The sequence below is a fragment of the Geotrypetes seraphini genome, chromosome 8, assembly GCF_902459505.1.
Source record: "Geotrypetes seraphini chromosome 8, aGeoSer1.1, whole genome shotgun sequence".
Lineage (NCBI taxonomy): Eukaryota > Metazoa > Chordata > Amphibia > Gymnophiona > Dermophiidae > Geotrypetes > Geotrypetes seraphini.
The window spans coordinates 103,946,783-103,969,443 of NC_047091.1; the positions used below are offsets into that span (position 1 = coordinate 103,946,783).

General features: G+C 50.1%; 3 protein-coding genes across 3 annotated transcripts in view; 1 reads left to right on the forward strand and 2 right to left on the reverse strand.

The window, feature by feature from the left end:
• Positions 1-171: 171 nt before the first annotated feature.
• On the reverse strand, positions 172-562 carry LOC117364486 (histone H4). Its single transcript, XM_033953704.1, has one exon. It carries the CDS (start codon positions 548-550, stop codon positions 239-241), a length of 312 nt encoding a protein of 103 aa, XP_033809595.1. The 5' UTR covers positions 551-562; the 3' UTR covers positions 172-238.
• Positions 563-5,270: 4,708 nt separating this feature from the next.
• LOC117365495 overlaps positions 5,271-22,661 on the forward strand; it is a 36,890-nt gene continuing 19,499 nt past the window's right edge. Inside the window, exon 1 of the mRNA XM_033955972.1 lies at positions 5,271-5,735. Coding sequence (XP_033811863.1) covers positions 5,335-5,735 — 401 coding nt within the window. The 5' untranslated portion in view covers positions 5,271-5,334. The remainder of the gene's footprint in view (positions 5,736-22,661) is intronic.
• On the reverse strand, positions 6,061-6,914 carry LOC117364480 (histone H1.01-like). The gene has a single exon (XM_033953699.1). The coding sequence runs from the start codon at positions 6,842-6,844 to the stop codon at positions 6,215-6,217; it is 630 nt and encodes a 209-aa protein (XP_033809590.1). The 5' UTR covers positions 6,845-6,914; the 3' UTR covers positions 6,061-6,214.

Consider the following 22,661-nt stretch of genomic DNA (forward strand, 5'->3'; position numbering starts at 1 on the left):
AAAGTTAACTTTTTCCCTCCCCTCTATGTAAAATCTCTTTGCTCCTAGCCCCCATACAGTAAACATTGTTAGAGGGTCAGACGCGCTCCTGGGTATTTTATGCTAAGACAATTTGTTGCAACAAATAGTTCAAGAGACACTGAAATCCCAGCTCTGTTCTTGACAGCGTGGGTGGCTCTTAAAAGAGCCTTTGGGTTTCTGTGAATTAACGCAAGTGGGATGGACGCTGACATACTCTTTAACCTCCGAAACCGTACAGAGTGCGGCCCTGGCGCTTCAGGGCATATACCACATCCATAGCGGTTACGGTCTTTCGCTTGGCGTGCTCGGTGTAGGTGACGGCATCTCGGATGACGTTCTCTAGGAAAACCTTCAGCACCCCACGAGTTTCTTCATAGATGAGGCCAGAAATACGCTTCACGCCGCCTCTGCGCGCCAGGCGCCGGATCGCAGGCTTCGTGATACCCTGGATGTTATCGCGCAGCACCTTCCTATGCCGCTTAGCACCCCCTTTCCCCAGACCCTTTCCGCCTTTACCACGTCCAGACATCTCAAGCTAGCAAAAAGTAAAAACAATTCACTGAGAAATGAGCAGACGAAGTGCTTTTAATATACAAGATGAGCCGACCTGAAGGAGAACAGTTTTCTGCAAACGCGGGAGAACCAAGCAACAATGAAAGCCTCCAAATCTCTGTCCATTCTGCAAATTCTCCAAGATCTTATTCAAAATGGATAGAAATGAACTGAACTGAATGGATCCTTTGCCCTGCTCCACACTCATGCTTGCGTTGTTAAATTTATGTGAATGAAATTAACTTGGAATATAAGTAAGAGTGAAGAAATGAAGTGTCGTCTACCCTGTCCAGCTCAAACCTCCACTCACTCACATTTTAAAGCTACTTCCCTTCTTCTTGGGTTCCCTTTTGCTGGTTATATCACTGCTGCTTTATTTTTTTATATATAATTCTTTTTTTAAAGAATTACAAAATATAAAATCTTTAAAATCCTGTTTCAAAATAGTCATGCTATTATTATACTAACCGTAATTAACCCCTTCCTTCATTAGAAGCTTTTCAGCCATTAAACTATTATAATATCACACAATAAAAAAGAGACAAAGCAAGAAAAATACAACTAATCAAAATCACATTCTTTCCTAATATAATTATCCAAATCTCAATCACATGACCCCCCCTACCTCCCCTCCTCCCAGGTCACCCCCTCCCAAAAAGCCAGAAAGTAACACAACTTTTATAACTTCAAACCACTGTGGTCTATTTTAAAATAGCAGATTCTTCCCAAATTTTATATTTAGACCATACTTTTTGAAAAGAGGATATCTGATTTCTTCTGAATGCAGTTAATTTAGACATGTTATAAATAAATTTTAACTTGCATTGTACTATATAAATTGATTATATATCTCTTTTTCTCCAATCTGCAGCTAATACCAAAATGAATAATACCAATGAAAATCAAATTTGCCTAGAAACCTGAGTACTCCAGAGAGCAGGGGAAAAATCAGTAGTGATCTATGGAAACTTGAAGAGAGGGCAAGATTTAAGATTTTGTGCCCAAAAAGGGTAGGACGGTGTATCTGGGGGGTACGGTAACCCTAGGGAGCTGTACATGACATGGAAGTGAAGCGCAAATGTTGCACTTCAGAGCAGACAGGATAACTACCAGTATGTCCATTGACCATGATTCATCCTGATTCTGAAGCCATTGTAAAACCCACAAAATGTGGCCTATATATGATAAAGACAACATTCTCATCTGTGACCTCTGCCTTCTCCGCTATCCTTTTCACCTTCTGTCACCTATGGGGCTTAGAAGCAGGATGTTTGAGACTGAGCAACAGGGGAGAAGGAGAAGAAATATATAATAAAGGTTTTGTACCACTCCTATGCTACTAACAATCGTAGAGGGTAAATGATGATGTCCAGGACCGGAGTAAGGTCGCTATAGCAATGAGGAAGAAAAGTGGGACATGATCAGGGCTTAATCCATGGTGGGGATTGTATGGGAAAATGAGTGGGAGGATAGGAAGGCAAGCCAGAGGACTGGAGAGAGATAGGAAGGATTCCAAGGTGGAGGAATGAGGGTGGAAACTGGCTAATGGAATTTAGGGCTTCTTTTACAAAAGTGTGCTAAAATGCCGCGCGCGCTAGCCGCTACCGCCTCCTTTTAAGCAGACAGTAATTTTCGGCTAGTGTACGCTAAAAATGCTAGCGCACCTTTGTAAAAGGAGCCTTTACTTTTAGGAACTTGGCCAAACCTTTCTTAAACCCTACTATGCTTATGCTCTTGCACATTCTCTGGCAACAAAATCCAGAATGTAATAAAAAGTCCGAGAGCTTGTCTCGACGGACGGCTCTAACGCGGAGCTGGGAGTCCCACGGGGCCGTCCGTCGGGAAGGGAGTAGTGAGGGGGGGGAGTTAAGGAAGGAGGGAAAAGTTTAAATCGGGGGGGATAGAGGCCTTCTCACCGTGGGATTGGTCTCTGATAGGGCAAAAATCACGGCCCTAGTGGGGGGTGGGTAGAGCATATAAGGAGGGCACTCGGAGGACCTTAACGGTTTCCGGTCCTCTGAGACAACTTTCCCACCCTCCCGCCTGGGGGTGAGTGTTTGATTCAATTGGCGGTATCCCGAGCTACTGGCAGCTGTTCTCATCATGGGAATGAGCGGTGGGCAGGTTGGGAGCCGTGTCTGGTGGGTCGAATGACCCTGGACAATGGGGCACTCGGACACTCGCTTAGATGGCAGGGTCGGGGGCCATTTACATCTGACTCACTAGCTCGGGATCTGGGTCGCAATGGTGATACCATTGTGCTGGTTTAAGGGATAAATTGTTATTTAATGTTGTTGGTTATGTTATTTATAATATGTAAATGTTATTTAAATATGTTAATTGTCAATAAACAGGGCTGCGGCCAGGTTTCTCCACTCAGGTTTACGTGTCTTCTTTGGGTTTGATTAAGGGTTTGATGGGCAGGAAGATGTTTGCATTAAGAAAGTGGGCCGCTCCAGCTTCCGCTGTTATTACATTTCAATGAAAAAATGTTTTCTCTGATTTGTTTCCTATTAATTTTAGGCCCAAAACACACTAGGTCTTATTTTTGGGGTATGTAGATAATCATCTCTCCCTTCCTCTTCATCACCCAAATTCTTCCTCTTTCCTTTCTCTCCTCCAAATGTGCAGCATTTTTCCACCCCTCCCTCGTGCAACAGGAACCTTGCACAGCTTCTGTTACCGCCCGCCCATCTCTCATGTAGCATGACCCTTGCCCAGCTTCCCTTCCCTCCCTCCCATCCCTCATGCAGCAGGACCCTTGCCCAGCTTCCCTCCCTAAAATCCTTTGTGCGGCAGAACCTTGATCGAGCACCCGCACCCGCTGTGCAGGCGAATCCCCATCCTTCCCTCCTTCCCATCCAAATTCCGCCGCGAGCCCTACATACCTTCTTCCTAAGCAGCTTCAGGCCGGTAGCACTCTAAACAGGCTGGTTCAGCCTTGTCTGCCCATGAATTCACTCCTCCGCATTACTTATATTAAGTTCTACCCTGAAAATACTGCTGGGGCTTATTTTCATGGTAGGTCTTATTTTCAGAGAAACACAGAACTTAGCAACTTGGTTGCATGCAACCTAATCCTTGTATTCTAGGAAAAATAAACTAAGTGATTTATATCTACCTGACCACTCCTCAGAATTTTATAATTTTCTACCATAGGTATCTCCCCTCTGCTGTCTTTCATCTTAGCTGAAGAGTCATAGCCCCCACCTCCCCATCATGCTTGTCACTCATCTTGGCAGTGGGGTAGAAAGAGGAGCATGGTCCGCCCCATGCACTATGTTAGAGGAGGCACCAACACCCCTTCTCCTCTCTACCACCTCTGCCTCTTCCCACATCTCCCCTCGTCACACAACAACTTCAGCGTGTTCTTCGCGACCGCATCAGCTCTCCTGCTGACATCACTTCTGGGTTCCATGCATAGAAAGTGACATCAGAGGGAGAGCCGCCGGTGTCACGAGGAACACATTAAAGTTGTTACTCGCAACAGCGAACAACTAGAGGTACGGGGGAAGGTAAGGGGGGCACACATGGGGGGGGGGGGATCAGGAATAGAGCGGGAGCGGAGATGAGGGTGAAGGAGGGGCTCCTCGACCCTTGGTACGCCATTGTATTTCAGTACCTTTTGTATTTCCTCTGTATCTTTTTCTTGAGTTGCGGTGACCGCTGTATAGCCATTTCATTACCTGACACTTCATCGCCGTTGATATTTTATCATCACTCAACACTTCATAATGCACTTATAATTCGAATAGATTTATCTTGAAAGCGTATTGGAATGTCACAACCTAGACTGTACTTTGCACAGAGAAAATTACCTCTATAATTTGATCCAATTTGTATTTCGTTTATTACTTTTTTTTTTCTCCTTCAGATACAGTTATCTTTTGCCCCCAACACATTTGATATTTCTGACCTTAAATTTTTGCCAAAACCCTTGTGATAAGCTGTACTCTATTTAAAGCAGTAGTGTCGATTTTAAGAGCAAAGCCCTAGAAATCCTCAGGTTGCAGCCGGTAACTGAGAAAAAAATGTCCAATCACAGCGCAGGGCGGGAATTTCAAACCTCTGGATCGGGCTACTCAAAAATGTACAAGATTTTAAAAAGAGCTAACCTTATCTATCAGAGTGGCAAAGAAGGGGCTCTCAGCTTAACCATGTTCAGGTTCTCCAGCACTTTTATCTAACATGCAAGTACTAACTGGTTATTTTATTTCTCCAGTTGGCGGGAATTTAAGACTTTGGATGCTCCGTTTTTAAAAATAATTATTCCCCCACACCCATTAATTCAGATAGGTCAGTATTTAAATCAACAAATACAAATCTAAATTTGGAAAGTCCATGGCAGCTTGAGCCCAAGCTTCACTTTACTCTAAAGGATAGAATATTGACCGACAGAACTGGGAAGTTAAGAAAGAAAAGCAGTAACGCCGTAACAATATTAACAATAACTATCATTGCTTGTTCTTATAATTTCATCTTTTCTTCAGCCCAATCCCCGATATTTTCTCCTTCACTATCAAGAGCAGATAAAGAATACGAACGAAAGAAAATGCACAGCTTCTAAGGTTGGAAAGTATTTTAAAACCCAACCATCAGTGTTCCGTAGAGAGAAAAGGAGTTATAGCTCTGACCAATCCGGGCACGGGGCGGGGCTTTTCATACTTATCAGCAGACAGGGCACAGCCTATAAAAGAGCCGAGCAACGGCGCTGTTGTCTGTTTCTTTGTGGTAGAAGAAGGAGGGAATTGTGTGTCCGGTATGGCACGTACCAAACAGACCGCCCGTAAGTCCACCGGAGGAAAAGCTCCTCGCAAGCAGTTAGCGACCAAAGCTGCCCGCAAAAGCGCCCCAGCCACAGGAGGTGTGAAGAAACCTCATCGCTACCGACCGGGCACTGTAGCGCTTAGAGAAATCCGCCGCTATCAGAAGTCCACCGAGCTGCTTATTCGCAAGTTGCCCTTCCAACGCCTGGTGCGAGAGATCGCGCAAGATTTCAAGACCGACCTGCGCTTCCAGAGCTCGGCTGTCATGGCCCTGCAGGAGGCTAGCGAGGCTTATCTGGTAGGGCTCTTCGAAGACACCAATCTCTGCGCTATCCACGCCAAGAGAGTCACCATTATGCCTAAAGATATCCAACTGGCCCGCCGCATTCGTGGGGAGCGGGCTTAGAAAGGCGTCGCTGTTCTCCACCCATTTAACCCAAAGGCTCTTTTAAGAGCCACCAAATTCCCACCTGAAAGGGGCTTAAATGAGTCTTTTCCTTATAGATGGCCTTCCAGGCAGTTCTAGTGCTTGATGGCTAGTGCAGATGTTTTTTTTTTGTTTATAATTTGCTTAAAAAAACCTAACCGGCTCCCAATAAAACACACTAAATTAACACTATTGGCCTGGAGGAAAGGGGTGTCTTACTCCCAACGTCTAGTGTCCACTCTGTTAATCTTGCATAAGTCAGCCCGGTCTCCTGTTTGCAAAGGGAAGGGGTTGAATTGGAAGGTTTGTTTATTTCGGGGGAGGGGGTGGGGTGGGTGTATCGGGGTGACACTTCCTTTGAGATCATCGCACTCTTTCATTGATCCGTGTGGTGGCTCTGAAAAGAGCCTTTGGGTTGAAGAAGCATTGAGGATTCTCGAGCAAAGCTTCACTTTTTCTTAGTCGCCCCCTTGGCGGCTTTTGCTGCCTTGGGCTTGGCAGCCTTTGCCGGGCTCTTCTTCACCTTGGCTTTCACCGGTTTGGCTTTCGCCGGGCTCTTCACCGCTTTCTTGGCTTTCACCGCTTTCGACTTCTTGGGGCTCTTGGCTGCTTTCTTGGTAGCGGCTGCCGACGGCTTCTTGGCCCTCTTCGGACTCTTTTTCACTCCAGCCGCCGCCGGCTTTTTCGCTTTCTTCACTGCCGCTTTCTTGCTTTTGGGAGGGCTCTTCTTCTTGCTCTCCGGCTGCTGCTTGTTCAGTTTGAAAGAGCCCGAAGCTCCGCTGCCCTTAGTCTGCAGCAGGCTCCCCTTACTCACCAGACTCTTGACGGCTAGCTTCACGCGGCTGTTGTTCTTCTCTACATCGTAGCCAAAAGCTGTCAGAGCCTTTTTCATTGCAGCCAGGGAGATGCCGTTGCGCTCCCTTGAAGCTGACACCGCCTTCACGATCAGCTCAGAAACGCTGGGGCCCGATGCCTTGCGCGCTTTCGCCGCTGCCGCCGGCTTCTTCGTCTTTTTCTTAGCCGCGCCAGGAGCAGGAGGCGGCGCAGCGGCGGATGCTGCTGGAGCGGTTTCGGCCATGCTCTGCTGTGTCGCACTCGAACCAGAGCCAAAAATGAGAACCCAAAGCACAACTACCCCGTACACTAAAAAGCACAGTTACTTTCCGTAACACGTGTTATCCAGGGAAAGCAGGCATATATTCTCACATGTGGGTGACGTCATCTACGGAGCCCCAGCGCGGACAGCTTTTGAAGCAAACTTGATTGAAGTTTCAAGTTTGCTATGCTGCACCACGCATGTACATGCCTTCTTGCCCATTAGAGGGCGCATCCCCACCTCGTGGTCCTCAGTTCCATAGCCAGCAAAAAAAGCCATCCCCGGGGAGGAGGGCGGGTTGTGAGAATATATGCCTGCTGTCCCTGGATAACACCTGTTACGGTAAGTAACTGTGCTTTATCCCAGGACAAGCAGGCATGATATTCTCACATGTGGGTGACCTCCAAGCCAACCAAATAAGGGCAGGTGGGAGGATGGCAATTTAGGAAAACAGATTACGCAAAACTGACTGGCCAAACCGGCTGTCACTCCTGGATAACGTATCCAGGCAGTAGTGGGAGGTGAAAGTATGAACCGAAGACCAAGTGGCAGCCTTGCAGATATCCTCCACCGGAGTAGACCGGAGGAACGCCACAGAAGCTGCTATCGCTCGGACCTTATGTCCCGTGACCCGACCATGAAGCGCGAGACCAGCCTGAGCGTAGCAAAAAGAAATACAAGCAGCCAACCAGTTGGACAAGGTGCGCTTGGAAACAGGACGTCCCAACCGATTAGGATCAAAGGACAAAAATAATTGAGGAACCTTCCAATGAGACTTGGTGCGTTGAAGATAAAAGGCCAACGCTCTCTTACAGTCAAGCGTGTGAAGCGCCGCCTCCCCAGGATGAGAGTGGGGCTTCGGAAAAAACACCGGAAGAACAATGGACTGATTGAGGTGGAAATCAGACACAACCTTAGGTAAAAATTTAGGATGGGTGCGAAGAACCACCTTGTCATGATGGAACACAGTAAAGGGCGGGTCCGCAACCAAAGCCTGCAGCTCGCTGATCTGACGAGCGGACGTGAGCGCAAGCAAAAAGATCACCTTCCAAGTGAGAAACTTAAGATGAGATTTGTCAATAGGCTCGAAGGGAGGCTTCATCAGTTGAGCCAAAACCACATTAAGATCCCAAACTACAGGAGGAGGTTTCAAAGGAGGATTAACATTCACTAGACCCCTCATGAAACGAATCACCAGAGGATGAAGAGAGAGAGATCGACCCTCGAGATGCTGATGGAAAGCAGCAATCGCACTGAGATGCACCCTAATGGAAGTCGTCTTCAGCCCAGACTTGGACAAATGCAACAAATATTCCAGAACCGAAGACACAGGAATCGAACTCGGATCCAGATGATTCAAGGAACACCAGGAAGAAAATCTGGTCCACTTCTGAGAATAACAAAGCCTAGTCGAGACCTTGCGCAAGGCTTCCAGAACCTCCCTCACAGACTGAGAAACCTGTGAAGTCATGGGGAAAGGAACCAAGCCGTCAGATGTAAAGACTGAAGATTGGGATGCAACAGCGAACCCCGACTCTGAGACAGCAGAGAGGGAAAGACAGGCAGAAGCAGAGGCTCCCTGACACTGAGTTGAAGGAGCAGGGAGAACCAGTGCTGACGAGGCCAACGAGGCGCAATGAGAATCATAGTGGCTCTGGACGCCTTGAGATGAACCAACGTCCTCAAGATCAGAGGGAAAGGAGGAAACGCATAAAGGAACCTCCCCCCCCCCCAGTCGAGAAGAAAGGCGTTGGCCTCGAGACGGTCCGGGAAGTACATCCGAGAACAATAGAGGGGCAGTTTGCGAGTCTCCGGGGAGGCAAACAGATCCACCTGAGGAGTCCCCCAGCGGTCGAAGACCTCGCGCAGAACTCGGGAGTTTAGCGACCACTCGTGCGGCTGGAGAAGACGACTGAGTTTGTCGGCCAGACAATTCTTCTCTCCCTGAATGTAAACCGCCCGCAGGAAGATGTTCTGGGAGACCGCCCATTCCCAAAGGCGCAGGGCTTCCCGGCACAGGGACCAAGAGCCCGTTCCCCCTTGTTTGTTCACATAATACATGGCCACCTGGTTGTCCGTCTGCACAAGGACTACCTGATCGTGCAGCAGGTGGCAGAACGCTCGAGCAGCCAGAAAAATGGCACGAAGTTCTAAAACATTGATGTGACAACTCCGGTCCTCTGCCGACCATAGCCCTTGAGTCCGCAGACCGTCCAGATGAGCTCCCCACGCGTACTCCGAAGAGTCCGTGGTCAGGACCTTGCGATGCGGAGGAACGAGAAAGAGCAAACCCCCGGAAAGATTGGAAGAGTTGGTCCACCAACGGAGCGAGCGTCTCAAGGAAGGAGTCACAGTTATAGGGGAGGAGACTGGGTCCCGATCCTGACGCCACTGGGAGGCCAAGGTCCACTGAGGAAGCCTCAGGTGCAAACGGGCGAACGGAGTGACATGGACCGTTGACGCCATGTGCCCGAGCAGAACCATCATGCGCTGTGCCGAAACTGAGGGCAGCAACGAAACCTGGTGACTCAATCGAAGCAGGATCTCCAACCGTGGCGGGGGGAGGAACGAACGGAGGTGAACCGTGTCCAGCACGGCCCCGATAAACTGAAGGGATTGAGTCGGGCACAACTGAGACTTGGGGAAGTTCACTTCGAACCCCAGACGTTGAAGGAAGATGATAGTCTGTCGGGTCGCTGAAATAACCCCTTCCTTGGAGGACGCCTTGATCAGCCAATCGTCCAGGTAGGGAAACACCTGCAGCCCCCGAGATCTCAGGGCTGCCGCGACCACCACCATACACTTCGTGAAGACTCGAGGGGACGAAGCCAGTCCAAAGGGGAGGACCCGATACTGGAGGTGCAACTCCCCCACCTGGAACCTGAGGAACTTGCGGAAGGCGGGATGCACCGGAACATGAGTATATGCTTCCTTCAGGTCCAGGGAGCACATCCAGTCCCCCGATTCTAACAGAGGGTACAGGACTGGAAGGGACAACATACGGAACTTCTCCCGGACAAGGAACTTGTTGAGCCTCCGGAGGTCCAGAATGGGGCGTAAGTCCCAAATCTTCTTCGGGACCAAAAAGTAACGGGAGTAAAACCCCCGTCCCCTTTGGTTCGGGGGCATGGGCTCCACCGCCCGAAGGCTCAACAAGGACCTGGCTTCCGACAGGAGAAGAGGAAGCTGGTCTCGACAGCCAAGAGAAGCCCCCGGCGGATGTTCTGGCGGCATGGCTAAGAAGTTTAGCGAGTAACCCTCGGAGATGATCCGGAGCACCCAAGCGTCCGACGTGATCTCGGCCCAGGCTGGAAGAAAGGCCTGCAATCGGCCCCCGATAGGAAGGGGGTCCTTTGACAGTGCGGAGGGGGCCCGCCCCCAACCGCGCATCACGTCAAAAAGATGGAGACGGTTTAGACGCAAGGTCTGAGGCTTTGGTTGGGACGCTCTGCCCTGCTGAGGGGGACGCCGGGGCGGAGGCCTCGAGAAAGCCGGCGTCGACTTCTGCGGGTATCGCCGCGGAGGAGGTCTAAACGGCTTCTGCGGCGGGGCCCGGGGTTTAGGACGGACCAATGAGGCGATAGAGAGCTCATGTTCAGACAAGCGTTTGGTCGCCGCCTCCAAGGACTCATCGAACAACTCGGAGCCCACACATGGAAGATTGGCCAGACGTTCTTGCAAGTTCGGTTCCATATCCAGGGTATGAAGCCATGCGAGACGGCGCATCGCCACCGCAAAGGCGGATACATGAGAGGCCAACTCAAACACATCGTAAACTGCGTGAAAAAGGTAGAGACGCAGCTGAGACAAATTGGCCATAAAGATACCAAAATCCCCCTTATGGGAATCCGGCATGACCCCATAATACCTGGGCAACGCCTTCACCATCTGCCTTAAATAGGATGAGAAGGTGAATGCGTAATTAAGGACCCTGGCAGCCATCATGGAGTTGGAATAGAGGCGACGACCAAACTTGTCCAGGTTTCGTCCCTCCCGCCCGGGGGGGGGGGGGGGGACCGCAGCAGAGACCCTAGAAGGCTGAGACTTCTTCAACGCCGACTCCACCAGCAATGACTGGTGGGACAGCTGTGCTTTGTCGAAGCCTTTGCAAGGGACCGTACGGTACTTCGACTCCATCTTTGATGGAACCGCTGTGACTGTAAGAGGGGAGTCCAAGTTTCTCAGGAAGGTCTGATGTAGAACCTTGTTGAGAGGCAGACGAGGAGTCTCCCTTGGGGGAGAGGGCAAATCCTGCTCCTCCAAAAATTCCTTCGTGTATTGAGAGCATGACATAAGGTCAAGGTCCAAAGCCCTCCCCATCTCAAGCACAAATCTGGAAAAGGAGGAGGGCTTCGAAGGCGGAGAGGGAGATCGAGAAGCCCGCGTCGCCAAAAAAGAAGGGGAAGCCTCATGGGAGTAACGAGGCTCCTTACCGGTGCCAGACCCCAAACCCCAAGAAGCTGCACCCAGCGACCTCGATGGGGTCGGGGACCGCCCATGCCCCGAGGAACCCCTGCGGGAAGTCCCCGGGGTATGAGGCACCGAGGCACGCCCCTTCCGTCTCGGCGAAGAGTCCCTCGAAAACTCCACCTCGGAGGAACGGAAAAGCCTCGGATTATCGAGGCGGAGCTCGGAGACCCAGGGGTCTCAGCCTTGGTCGGCGGGGAGCGACCGCGGCGTCGAGGAGAGCCCTGTTGACGTTTGGGCTTCCTCGGCCAATGCTTCGCCCGAGGCCGACCCGAGGGAGAGGAGCCCCGGGAGGACCTCGACGAGGAAGAAGAGGAAGAGATCCTCCGAACCCTCCGCACCTTGTCCCGAGGCAGCACACTCCGCTCAGGCTGGTCAACCGAGGTCGAGGGCAAGGTCGGGGTCGAGGCCGAAGCCACCCCGGGGGCCGAAGTCGAGGGTACCGAGACCGAGGCCGCCGAAGCCGTGGCCAACGAGGCCGAAGACGGCTGGAGGTGCGCGAGGGCACCGGACAGTTCCGAGGAAATGAGCGCATGGAGCAAGTCTTGAAAGACGGGAACCCCCATCATAGTCGGCAGATCCTGGGCCGGTGGGTGCTCCCTCGAGGGCGACCTCGGTCTCGAGTATTCCCGCGGGGCACCCGACTTCGACGCTCGGGGCGGGGCTGAGGACGACCCACTCGCCCCCGTCGATGAGCCCGAGGATGGCTTCTTCGAGGCTGGAAGAGAAGAAGGAAGTGAGGACTTACCCACCATCGACTTCGGGGTCGAGGACGCCGGCTTCGACGAAGCAGGCTGTCGGGGCGAGGTCGAGGGAGTCGAGGCCGATGTCAAGGCCGGGGCCGAAGACGAGGCCGATGTCGAGGCCTTCCCCGCCGCGGGGTCGACAGCGAAGAGCTCCGCCATCCGAGCGCGACGGCGGCGGAGAGCTCTCGGCTGAAAAGTAGAGCACCGAGTGCAGGAGTCAGTCGGGTGCTCAGGACCCAGACAAAGTAAGCACCACAATTGGGGATCGGTGATGGAAAGCAGCCGATCGCACCGGGTGCACTTTTTAAAGCCCGTCAAGGGACGGGACATGGGCCCAAAAACCGGCCGGGAACGAACGAGGTCCCGCGGCCGCGGCTACCGGGAGCCCCCGGAGCCGAACGAAAAAGGTTATTTTTTTTATTTTTTACAAAAAAAGACACACAAACAAAATAAAAACACAAATTAAGCACAGCGACCGAGAAAAAACCACTCAGCCGCGGTGTCAGAAGGCAAATTAGAAGAGCACAAATTCCACAGGGCTTCTGGCTCCGCGGAAAAAACTGAACTGAGGACCACGAGGTGGGGATGCGCCCTCTAGTGGGCAAGAAGGCATGCACATGCGTGGTGCAGCACAGCAAACTTGAAACTTCAATCAAGTTTGCTTGAAAAGCTGTCCGCGCTGGGGCTCCGTAGATGACGTCACCCACATGTGAGAATATCATGCCTGCTTGTCCTGGGATAAAAGGAAGTTGCTTCTCTTCGGCCCAAGCCGCTCCCACTATTTATAGCAGATGCTGCCCACTGATTGGCTGCCGGCTCATCCCCTGCCTGCTTCAGAGTAGACACCCTGGGCAAAGGCTCCTCTCGCCCTTGTGTTTCTTAAGCCCTCTCAATTCACTTTTTACACTCGAATAACATTCGTTTGCACAACTATTCTCGTTCCGATCAGTAAAGAAGAGTTCATAGTTTGCACTAAACTGGGCGTTTGCTTTTCATGTATGTTAATAAAGTCTAAAAGAACTCTCCCATTGCTTCTTTCCGTCTTTCCCACCTTCCCAAGAGGCGCAACTGTCTTTTATTTGTGAAAATAATATCGCTGTCAGGATCGATGTGGGCAGTAATTCCCTGCAACAGTTTTTAAGGAGGTGTAATACTGCTTTGGTCACAAATCAGCCTTTCCTCTTGGAAAATATTGACTCAAAACCCAGATCTAAGGGGGAAAGAAATAACACACACCATTCTGCACTGTCCTAAGAATCTGCCACAGAGCTTAGCTGGTCTATTCTCTTATCCAATAAAAACAAAACTTTTGATTATAATTGATAGTCTCTTTAATATATTAAAGCTGAGGATACAGAAAAGGAACAAATGAGGTTTAACAAAGAAAAGTTTGTCAATCGGCTAATAATTATTATTAATCTTTATTGATTTTCAAACTTTGACAGTGCAATACAATTAATTGAACATAAAATACTGCATAAAACGCACTATTAATTATACAAGTAATATATAAAACAATCCTTTTCTCCCACCATCCTGCCATTTATTAATACAATAAAACATATTATTTGACTACAATTTTTAATTAAGTACACTTCCTTCCCCTCACCCAACCACCCTGGATGTGTAAGGAAATCTAAGAAAAAGAGAAATACCTGACCATTATTGTGATGTAACAAATGTAGTCAATGGACTCCACACTTTATTAAATGAATTACTAAACCCCAAACATTCCACATTCATTCTCTCATATTTCTATGTGGTACACACATTTGCCCGCCAAAATGCATAATTAAGTCTGTCATGGCTCTTCCAGTTATGTGTGACCATTTGGACAGCTATTCCCATCATGATCAAGAAAACATGGCTTTTATATTTGCCCAAAGTAGGCTTAACGTGTAGTAAGGTACCACAAATTATGGCTTCATAAGTTAAGGGAATAGATGACTCAAGAATAAGATTTATTTGTCCCCAACTTGATCTCCAGAAATTAAGTATCAATGGACAAAAATATAACAGATGATCCAGAGTCCCTATATTAATATGACAATGCCAGCATCTATTAGACTTAGAACGGTCTAGTTTTTGTAAACAAACTGTGGTCCAAAAATCCTATGTAATAAAAATAACCAAGTTTGTCTTATAGCTGCTGACGCTGTATATTTCATCCTCCAAGCCCAAATTCGTGGCCAACGAGATACAGAAATATACTGTTGTATCTCGATGCTCCAAATGTCTCTAAGTCTATTTTTTGGCTTCTTATTTAAAAATTCAGAAATTAATTTGTACCACTGGGCGGCCTGATGTCCTATTAAATCTGTCTGGTAGCAAAAGATCTGCAAGCTATAATAAGCGTGTAAGTTTTTCCATTCAGGGAACACACTCTGAATAGCCTGCTTCAACTGCAACCACCTACACTGTTGTGATTTTAAAATGCCAAATGATTGTTGTAGCCCTGAATAATCAAGCAGTTTCCCATTAGATATAACATCATCCAATGTCTGCCTGCAACCATTGCTTCAGGAGATCCCAGCACCACCTTGGAATTTAACCATAAGGACCGAGAAGTGGATTTAATTATAGTAATATTTGTTAATTTATCCATAAGTTTATTTGTTTTCCATGTGTCCAATATTATAATGTTGTCCTTAGCATATCTAGGTTTATCCCAGGACAAGCAGGCAGGTATTCTCACTAGTGGGTGATGTCATCAGACAGAGCCCCGGTACGGACGTCTCACAAGCACGTGTTGCTTGTAGAAACTTAAAGTTTCTAGATGCCCGCACCGCGCATGCGCCGGTGCCTTCCTACCCGGAGATCCGGGCGTGTCTCCTCGGTTCTTTCTTTTCCGCGGAGCTGAGAAGTTCAACTTCATCATGCGCTAGCTGAATTCAGTTAAATTTGCCTTCCTTGTCCGCGTTTTTCGCTTTCTTTTAATTACAGTTAAACAGTACTTTTCTTTTTCAGTAAAAAAAAAAAAAAAAAGAAGATTATTTCCTCCGGCGGGTCGAACGGGCCGGCCACGTGGCTCAGCCCCACTGGCTTCGACCTCGCGGCGGAGATTTTCCGGCCTATGTCCCGGCCAATCACCGGGTTTAAAAAGTGCAGCAAGTGCCAAAGCGCGATTTCACTCACGGACCCTCACTGGCGCTGTTTGCAGTGTTTGGGCCCTGACCACATCCCGAAATCGTGCAGGCCTTGCTCTACCCTTACGGCACGCTCATTCAAGCGGCGTTGCCTATTGTGGGAATCGATGTTCAAGATGGACGCAGCTAAGGATCCCTCAGCCTCCACTTCATCTGATACCTCCCCGGTTCGGGCGAAACCGGCATCGACCCCTCCTGCATCGAGTGTGGTGAAACCGGCATCGCTCGCCCCGACACCATCCACGAGCTCGACGTCGGTGCCTGCCCCGGTCTCCTCGGTTCAGGTACCTCTTCCTTCCACAGTGCCACCAATGGTCATCAAAGTGCCGAAAGCTACTAAGCAGAAGCCCTCGGCCTCGAAGGAGCGCGATGTCCGTGCAGGAGGACCCCCTTTCGGTGCGGATCCCTCCTTATCGGCTTCGCTACGGTCCGTGCTGGAAGCTCAATTCGTTGAGCTCATGCAGACCATCGGACCCGGGCTCATCGCTGCCATACAGGGTGACCTCCCGGTACCGGTCCAAAGGGGCGGTCCGCCCCCTCCCCCTCCCCCACACCGTTCGACCTCGACAACCGACGAGGACGAACGGGGGAGGGCGGCGATGCCCACGCGGCAAGCCTCGCTTACCGACATGCCGCCATTAGAACCCATTACGCCTCCGCGCCAACATGGGACCAGACCTCCGATCGATACTCGAAGCCCTGGGCATAGTCAGGAAGAGTTCTGCCGCACTCCTTACCAGACTTGGGTAGCATCGCAAGAACCCGCATCGCAAACCCAGTTGCGATCCACCGCTTCCAGCCCTATCCACTTGGGGGCCTCGGGAGACCATGCGATGCACAGACGATCCCGATCCCCGTCCCGCCACCGAGACGGGCACTGATCGAGACACTCATCCTGGCACTCCTCACGCCATTCGGAGGTGTCACCGCAGAAAAAACTGCAACGTAGGGGATACTCCTCATCAGAGGTGTCCCCTCCGGGGGGCCCGGAGTACGAGGAGACATCGGTGCCCGATTCTCCTTGCCACTCCCCGATGTCCATGGACCTGGAGGCCTCCTCCTCCTCCAGCCCGTCCCACAGACCGACGCTGGCGGAGCAATTGTCCTTCTCATCATTCCTCCGACAAATGGCGGATGATCTGGATGTGACCCTTGACACGGGCTCCCGATACTCCAAAGAGTATCTGGACACCATGCATTTACCTAACCCTCCAACGGAGTCGCTTCGGCTCCCCTTGCATAAATTACTGGACCAGACCTTCATGCAGTGCTTCGAAACACCGTATTCCATACCGGCGATCCCCAGCAAACTCGATGCTCGATACCGCATCGTGCACCATAAAGGGTTCGAGGGCCCTCAACTCTCCCACCAATCCCTACTGGTCGAGTCCTCCCTTAAACGCTCTCATCCCTCCCAGGTCTACGCCTCTGTACCGCCGGGCCGATAGGGGAGAACGATGGACAAATTTGGTAGAAAATTCTACCAAAACTCCATGATGGCGTCAAGGGTGCTAAACTACAATTTCTTTTTCTCTTCCTATCTGGAGTTCTTCTTGCCGGTACTCCGCAAGTTCACTCCGTTCATAGACAACCAAGCTCGATTCGAGTTCGAGGAAGTGGTAGCCTCCCTCTCCCAATTACGCCTCCAACTGATGCAATCCTCCTTCGATGCATTCGAACTCTCGGCACGCGCCGCCGCAAGCGCGGTAGCTATGCGTCGCCTGGCATGGCTCCGTACTAATCGATATGGATCCCAACCTACAGGACAGACTCGCCAACGTACCATGTGCTGGAGCTGACCTGTTCGATGAGTCTATCGAAACTGTTACCAAGAAGCTGTCGGATCATGAAAAATCTTTTCAATCCATCCTGCGGCCCAAACCCAAACCTCAACAGTCTCGACCTTCCAGGCCACCCCTGATTTACCAGCGGCGTTACATGCCCAGACAATCGCCTGCTGCGAGACAGCCTGCGAAGAGACAACCTCCCCAGAAGTCTCAGCAAAAACCTCAGCCACCGGCTGTACCTAAGGCTCCCCAGCCCTTTTGACGCCCCTCCCGGGAGCATAACCTCGGCCTCTCCCATAGGGGGCCGCCTCCATCTTTTTTACCATCGATGGGAGGCCATAACCACGGACCTATGGGTCCTCACCATCATAAGAGAAGGATACTCTCTTCAATTCCACTGGGTCCCCCCCGGACCATCCTCCAAGAGAGTATCCTTCAAGCTCGACGCAGACCTCCCTTCTTCTTCAGGAAGTCCAAACCTTACTTCAGCTTCGGGCTGTCGAGCCGGTCCCGTCAGACCAATTGAACTGAGGGTTTTACTCCCGGTACTTCCTCGTCCCGAAGAAAACGGGCGACCTGCGACCCATTTTAGACCTTCGAGCCCTCAACAAGTTCCTGGTCAAAGAGAAGTTTCGCATGTTGACTTTGGCTTCTCTATACCCCCTCCTCGAGCAGAACGACTGGTTATGCTCCCTGGATCTCAAGGAGGCCTACACTCACATCCCCATTCACCCGGCCTCCCGAAAGTTCCTCAGATTTCGGGTGGGAAATCTGCACCTACAGTATCGAGTGCTATTAAATCTGTCCTATTAAATCTGTCTGGTAGCAAAAGATCTGCAAGCTATAATAAGCGTGTAAGTTTTTCCATTCAGGGAACACACTCTGAATAGCCTGCTTCAACTGCAACCACCTACACTGTTGTGATTTTAAAATGCCAAATGATTGTTGTAGCCCTGAATAATCAAGCAGTTTCCCATTAGATATAACATCATCCAATGTCTGCCTGCAACCATTGCTTCAGGAGATCCCAGCACCACCTTGGAATTTAACCATAAGGACCGAGAAGTGGATTTAATTATAGTAATATTTGTTAATTTATCCATAAGTTTATTTGTTTTCCATGTGTCCAATATTATAATGTTGTCCTTAGCATATCTAGGTTTATCCCAGGACAAGCAGGCAGGTATTCTCACTAGTGGGTGATGTCATCAGACAGAGCCCCGGTACGGACGTCTCACAAGCACGTGTTGCTTGTAGAAACTTAAAGTTTCTAGATGCCCGCACCGCGCATGCGCCGGTGCCTTCCTACCCGGAGATCCGGGCGTGTCTCCTCGGTTCTTTCTTTTCCGCGGAGCTGAGAAGTTCAACTTCATCATGCGCTAGCTGAATTCAGTTAAATTTGCCTTCCTTGTCCGCGTTTTTTCGCTTTCTTTTAATTACAGTTAAACAGTACTTTTCTTTTTCAGTAAAAAAAAAAAAAAAAAGAAGATTATTTCCTCCGGCGGGTCGAACGGGCCGGCCACGTGGCTCAGGCCCACTGGCTTCGACCTCGCGGCGGAGATTTTCCGGCCTATGTCCCGGCCAATCACCGGGTTTAAAAAGTGCAGCAAGTGCCAAAGCGCGATTTCACTCACGGACCCTCACTGGCGCTGTTTGCAGTGTTTGGGCCCTGACCACATCCCGAAATCGTGCAGGCCTTGCTCTACCCTTACGGCACGCTCATTCAAGCGGCGTTGCCTATTGTGGGAATCGATGTTCAAGATGGACGCAGCTAAGGATCCCTCAGCCTCCACTTCATCTGATACCTCCCCGGTTCGGGCGAAACCGGCATCGACCCCTCCTGCATCGAGTGTGGTGAAACCGGCATCGCTCGCCCCGACACCATCCACGAGCTCGACGTCGGTGCCTGCCCCGGTCTCCTCGGTTCAGGTACCTCTTCCTTCCACAGTGCCACCAATGGTCATCAAAGTGCCGAAAGCTACTAAGCAGAAGCCCTCGGCCTCGAAGGAGCGCGATGTCCGTGCAGGAGGACCCCCTTTCGGTGCGGATCCCTCCTTATCGGCTTCGCTACGGTCCGTGCTGGAAGCTCAATTCGTTGAGCTCATGCAGACCATCGGACCCGGGCTCATCGCTGCCATACAGGGTGACCTCCCGGTACCGGTCCAAAGGGGCGGTCCGCCCCCTCCCCCTCCCCCACACCGTTCGACCTCGACAACCGACGAGGACGAACGGGGGAGGGCGGCGATGCCCCACGCGGCAAGCCTCGCTTACCGACATGCCGCCATTAGAACCCATTACGCCTCCGCGCCAACATGGGACCAGACCTCCGATCGATACTCGAAGCCCTGGGCATAGTCAGGAAGAGTTCTGCCGCACTCCTTACCAGACTTGGGTAGCATCGCAAGAACCCGCATCGCAAACCCAGTTGCGATCCACCGCTTCCAGCCCTATCCACTTGGGGGCCTCGGGAGACCATGCGATGCACAGACGATCCCGATCCCCGTCCCGCCACCGAGACGGGCACTGATCGAGACACTCATCCTGGCACTCCTCACGCCATTCGGAGGTGTCACCGCAGAAAAAACTGCAACGTAGGGGATACTCCTCATCAGAGGTGTCCCCTCCGGGGGGCCCGGAGTACGAGGAGACATCGGTGCCCGATTCTCCTTGCCACTCCCCGATGTCCATGGACCTGGAGGCCTCCTCCTCCTCCAGCCCGTCCCACAGACCGACGCTGGCGGAGCAATTGTCCTTCTCATCATTCCTCCGACAAATGGCGGATGATCTGGATGTGACCCTTGACACGGGCTCCCGATACTCCAAAGAGTATCTGGACACCATGCATTTACCTAACCCTCCAACGGAGTCGCTTCGGCTCCCCTTGCATAAATTACTGGACCAGACCTTCATGCAGTGCTTCGAAACACCGTATTCCATACCGGCGATCCCCAGCAAACTCGATGCTCGATACCGCATCGTGCACCATAAAGGGTTCGAGGGCCCTCAACTCTCCCACCAATCCCTACTGGTCGAGTCCTCCCTTAAACGCTCTCATCCCTCCCAGGTCTACGCCTCTGTACCGCCGGGCCGAGAGGGGAGAACGATGGACAAATTTGGTAGAAAATTCTACCAAAACTCCATGATGGCGTCAAGGGTGCTAAACTACAATTTCTTTTTCTCTTCCTATCTGGAGTTCTTCTTGCCGGTACTCCGCAAGTTCACTCCGTTCATAGACAACCAAGCTCGATTCGAGTTCGAGGAAGTGGTAGCCTCCCTCTCCCAATTACGCCTCCAACTGATGCAATCCTCCTTCGATGCATTCGAACTCTCGGCACGCGCCGCCGCAAGCGCGGTAGCTATGCGTCGCCTGGCATGGCTCCGTACAATCGATATGGATCCCAACCTACAGGACAGACTCGCCAACGTACCATGTGCTGGAGCTGACCTGTTCGATGAGTCTATCGAAACTGTTACCAAGAAGCTGTCGGATCATGAAAAATCTTTTCAATCCATCCTGCGGCCCAAACCCAAACCTCAACAGTCTCGACCTTCCAGGCCACCCCTGATTTACCAGCGGCGTTACATGCCCAGACAATCGCCTGCTGCGAGACAGCCTGCGAAGAGACAACCTCCCCAGAAGTCTCAGCAAAAACCTCAGCCACCGGCTGTACCTAAGGCTCCCCAGCCCTTTTGACGCCCCTCCCGGGAGCATAACCTCGGCCTCTCCCATAGGGGGCCGCCTCCATCTTTTTTACCATCGATGGGAGGCCATAACCACGGACCTATGGGTCCTCACCATCATAAGAGAAGGATACTCTCTTCAATTCCACTGGGTCCCCCCGGACCATCCTCCAAGAGAGTATCCTTCAAGCTCGACGCAGACCTCCCTTCTTCTTCAGGAAGTCCAAACCTTACTTCAGCTTCGGGCTGTCGAGCCGGTCCCGTCAGACCAATTGAACTGAGGGTTTTACTCCCGGTACTTCCTCGTCCCGAAGAAAACGGGCGACCTGCGACCCATTTTAGACCTTCGAGCCCTCAACAAGTTCCTGGTCAAAGAGAAGTTTCGCATGTTGACTTTGGCTTCTCTATACCCCCTCCTCGAGCAGAACGACTGGTTATGCTCCCTGGATCTCAAGGAGGCCTACACTCACATCCCCATTCACCCGGCCTCCCGAAAGTTCCTCAGATTTCGGGTGGGAAATCTGCACCTACAGTATCGAGTGCTATTAAATCTGTCCTATTAAATCTGTCTGGTAGCAAAAGATCTGCAAGCTATAATAAGCGTGTAAGTTTTTCCATTCAGGGAACACACTCTGAATAGCCTGCTTCAACTGCAACCACCTACACTGTTGTGATTTTAAAATGCCAAATGATTGTTGTAGCCCTGAATAATCAAGCAGTTTCCCATTAGATATAACATCATCCAATGTCTGCCTGCAACCATTGCTTCAGGAGATCCCAGCACCACCTTGGAATTTAACCATAAGGACCGAGAAGTGGATTTAATTATAGTAATATTTGTTAATTTATCCATAAGTTTATTTGTTTTCCATGTGTCCAATATTATAATGTTGTCCTTAGCATATCTAGGTATTCTGATATTTAAAATATGAGATAGTCGCATAGGGGGAACATAATTTTCCATTCTAGGTACAGCCAATCTGGGAGATGCTCCATGATTTCTGGGAGGATCCAATACATTCCCCTTTGCATTATATAGGCCTGATGGTACCTATAAAAATTGGGAAAATTTACCCCGCCCTCTGTAATCGGCTTTTGTAAAGATACTAAAGCAATTCTAGCATTTTTACCCAGCCAAATAAATTTAGTAAGAATACTATTCAATTTCTAATAGAAGGACACTTGAAAATAAACCAGTAACATACCCATTTGGAAACAAACTACAGGCAAAACCATCATTTTTACTGTCTGAAGTCTCCTCCACCAAGATATATGTAATGGGTTCCAAAACTCACACATTTCTGAGACCTTTAGCAATAAGGATTTTTCATTGACTTGCATCGTCTCTTCCAACATCTTCTGAATCCAAATGCCTAAATATTTTATACCTCCTTCCTTCCAAAGGAAAGGGAACGTGTCAAATTATCCTTTGGAACAGTGAACGTTTAAAGGAAGAACCTCAGATTTACTCCAATTGATCTTATCTCCTGAAAATTTTCCTAATTATCAATCAAATCAAGTAAATGTGGAATGGTTGTCTGCGGATTCCTCAAATGAAGCAAAATATCATCTGCATAAGCAGAGACTTTATATTCCCAACCTGCATAAGTAATATCCTGAATCTCCTCTGCCTGTTGAATAGCTAATAACAAGGGTTCCAGAACAATGTCAAACAGCAAAATAGACAAAGGACATCCTTGCCTAGCCCTCCTCTCCAGACGAAAACACTCTGAAAAAGTATTATTAATATATAATCTGGCATAAGGGGAGATATACAAGGTTTGAATCATTTGTATAAATCCAGAACCAATCCAAAACCAATCCATTGCCTGATACATGAAGGTCCATTCTACACGATCAAAGGCCTTCTCTGCATCCAATGATACAGAAAAGGCCAGATTATCCAACTCTTTTGATAACATTAACATATGTAAAGCCAATCTAGGGTTAGAAGAATACCTCTGAGCAACGA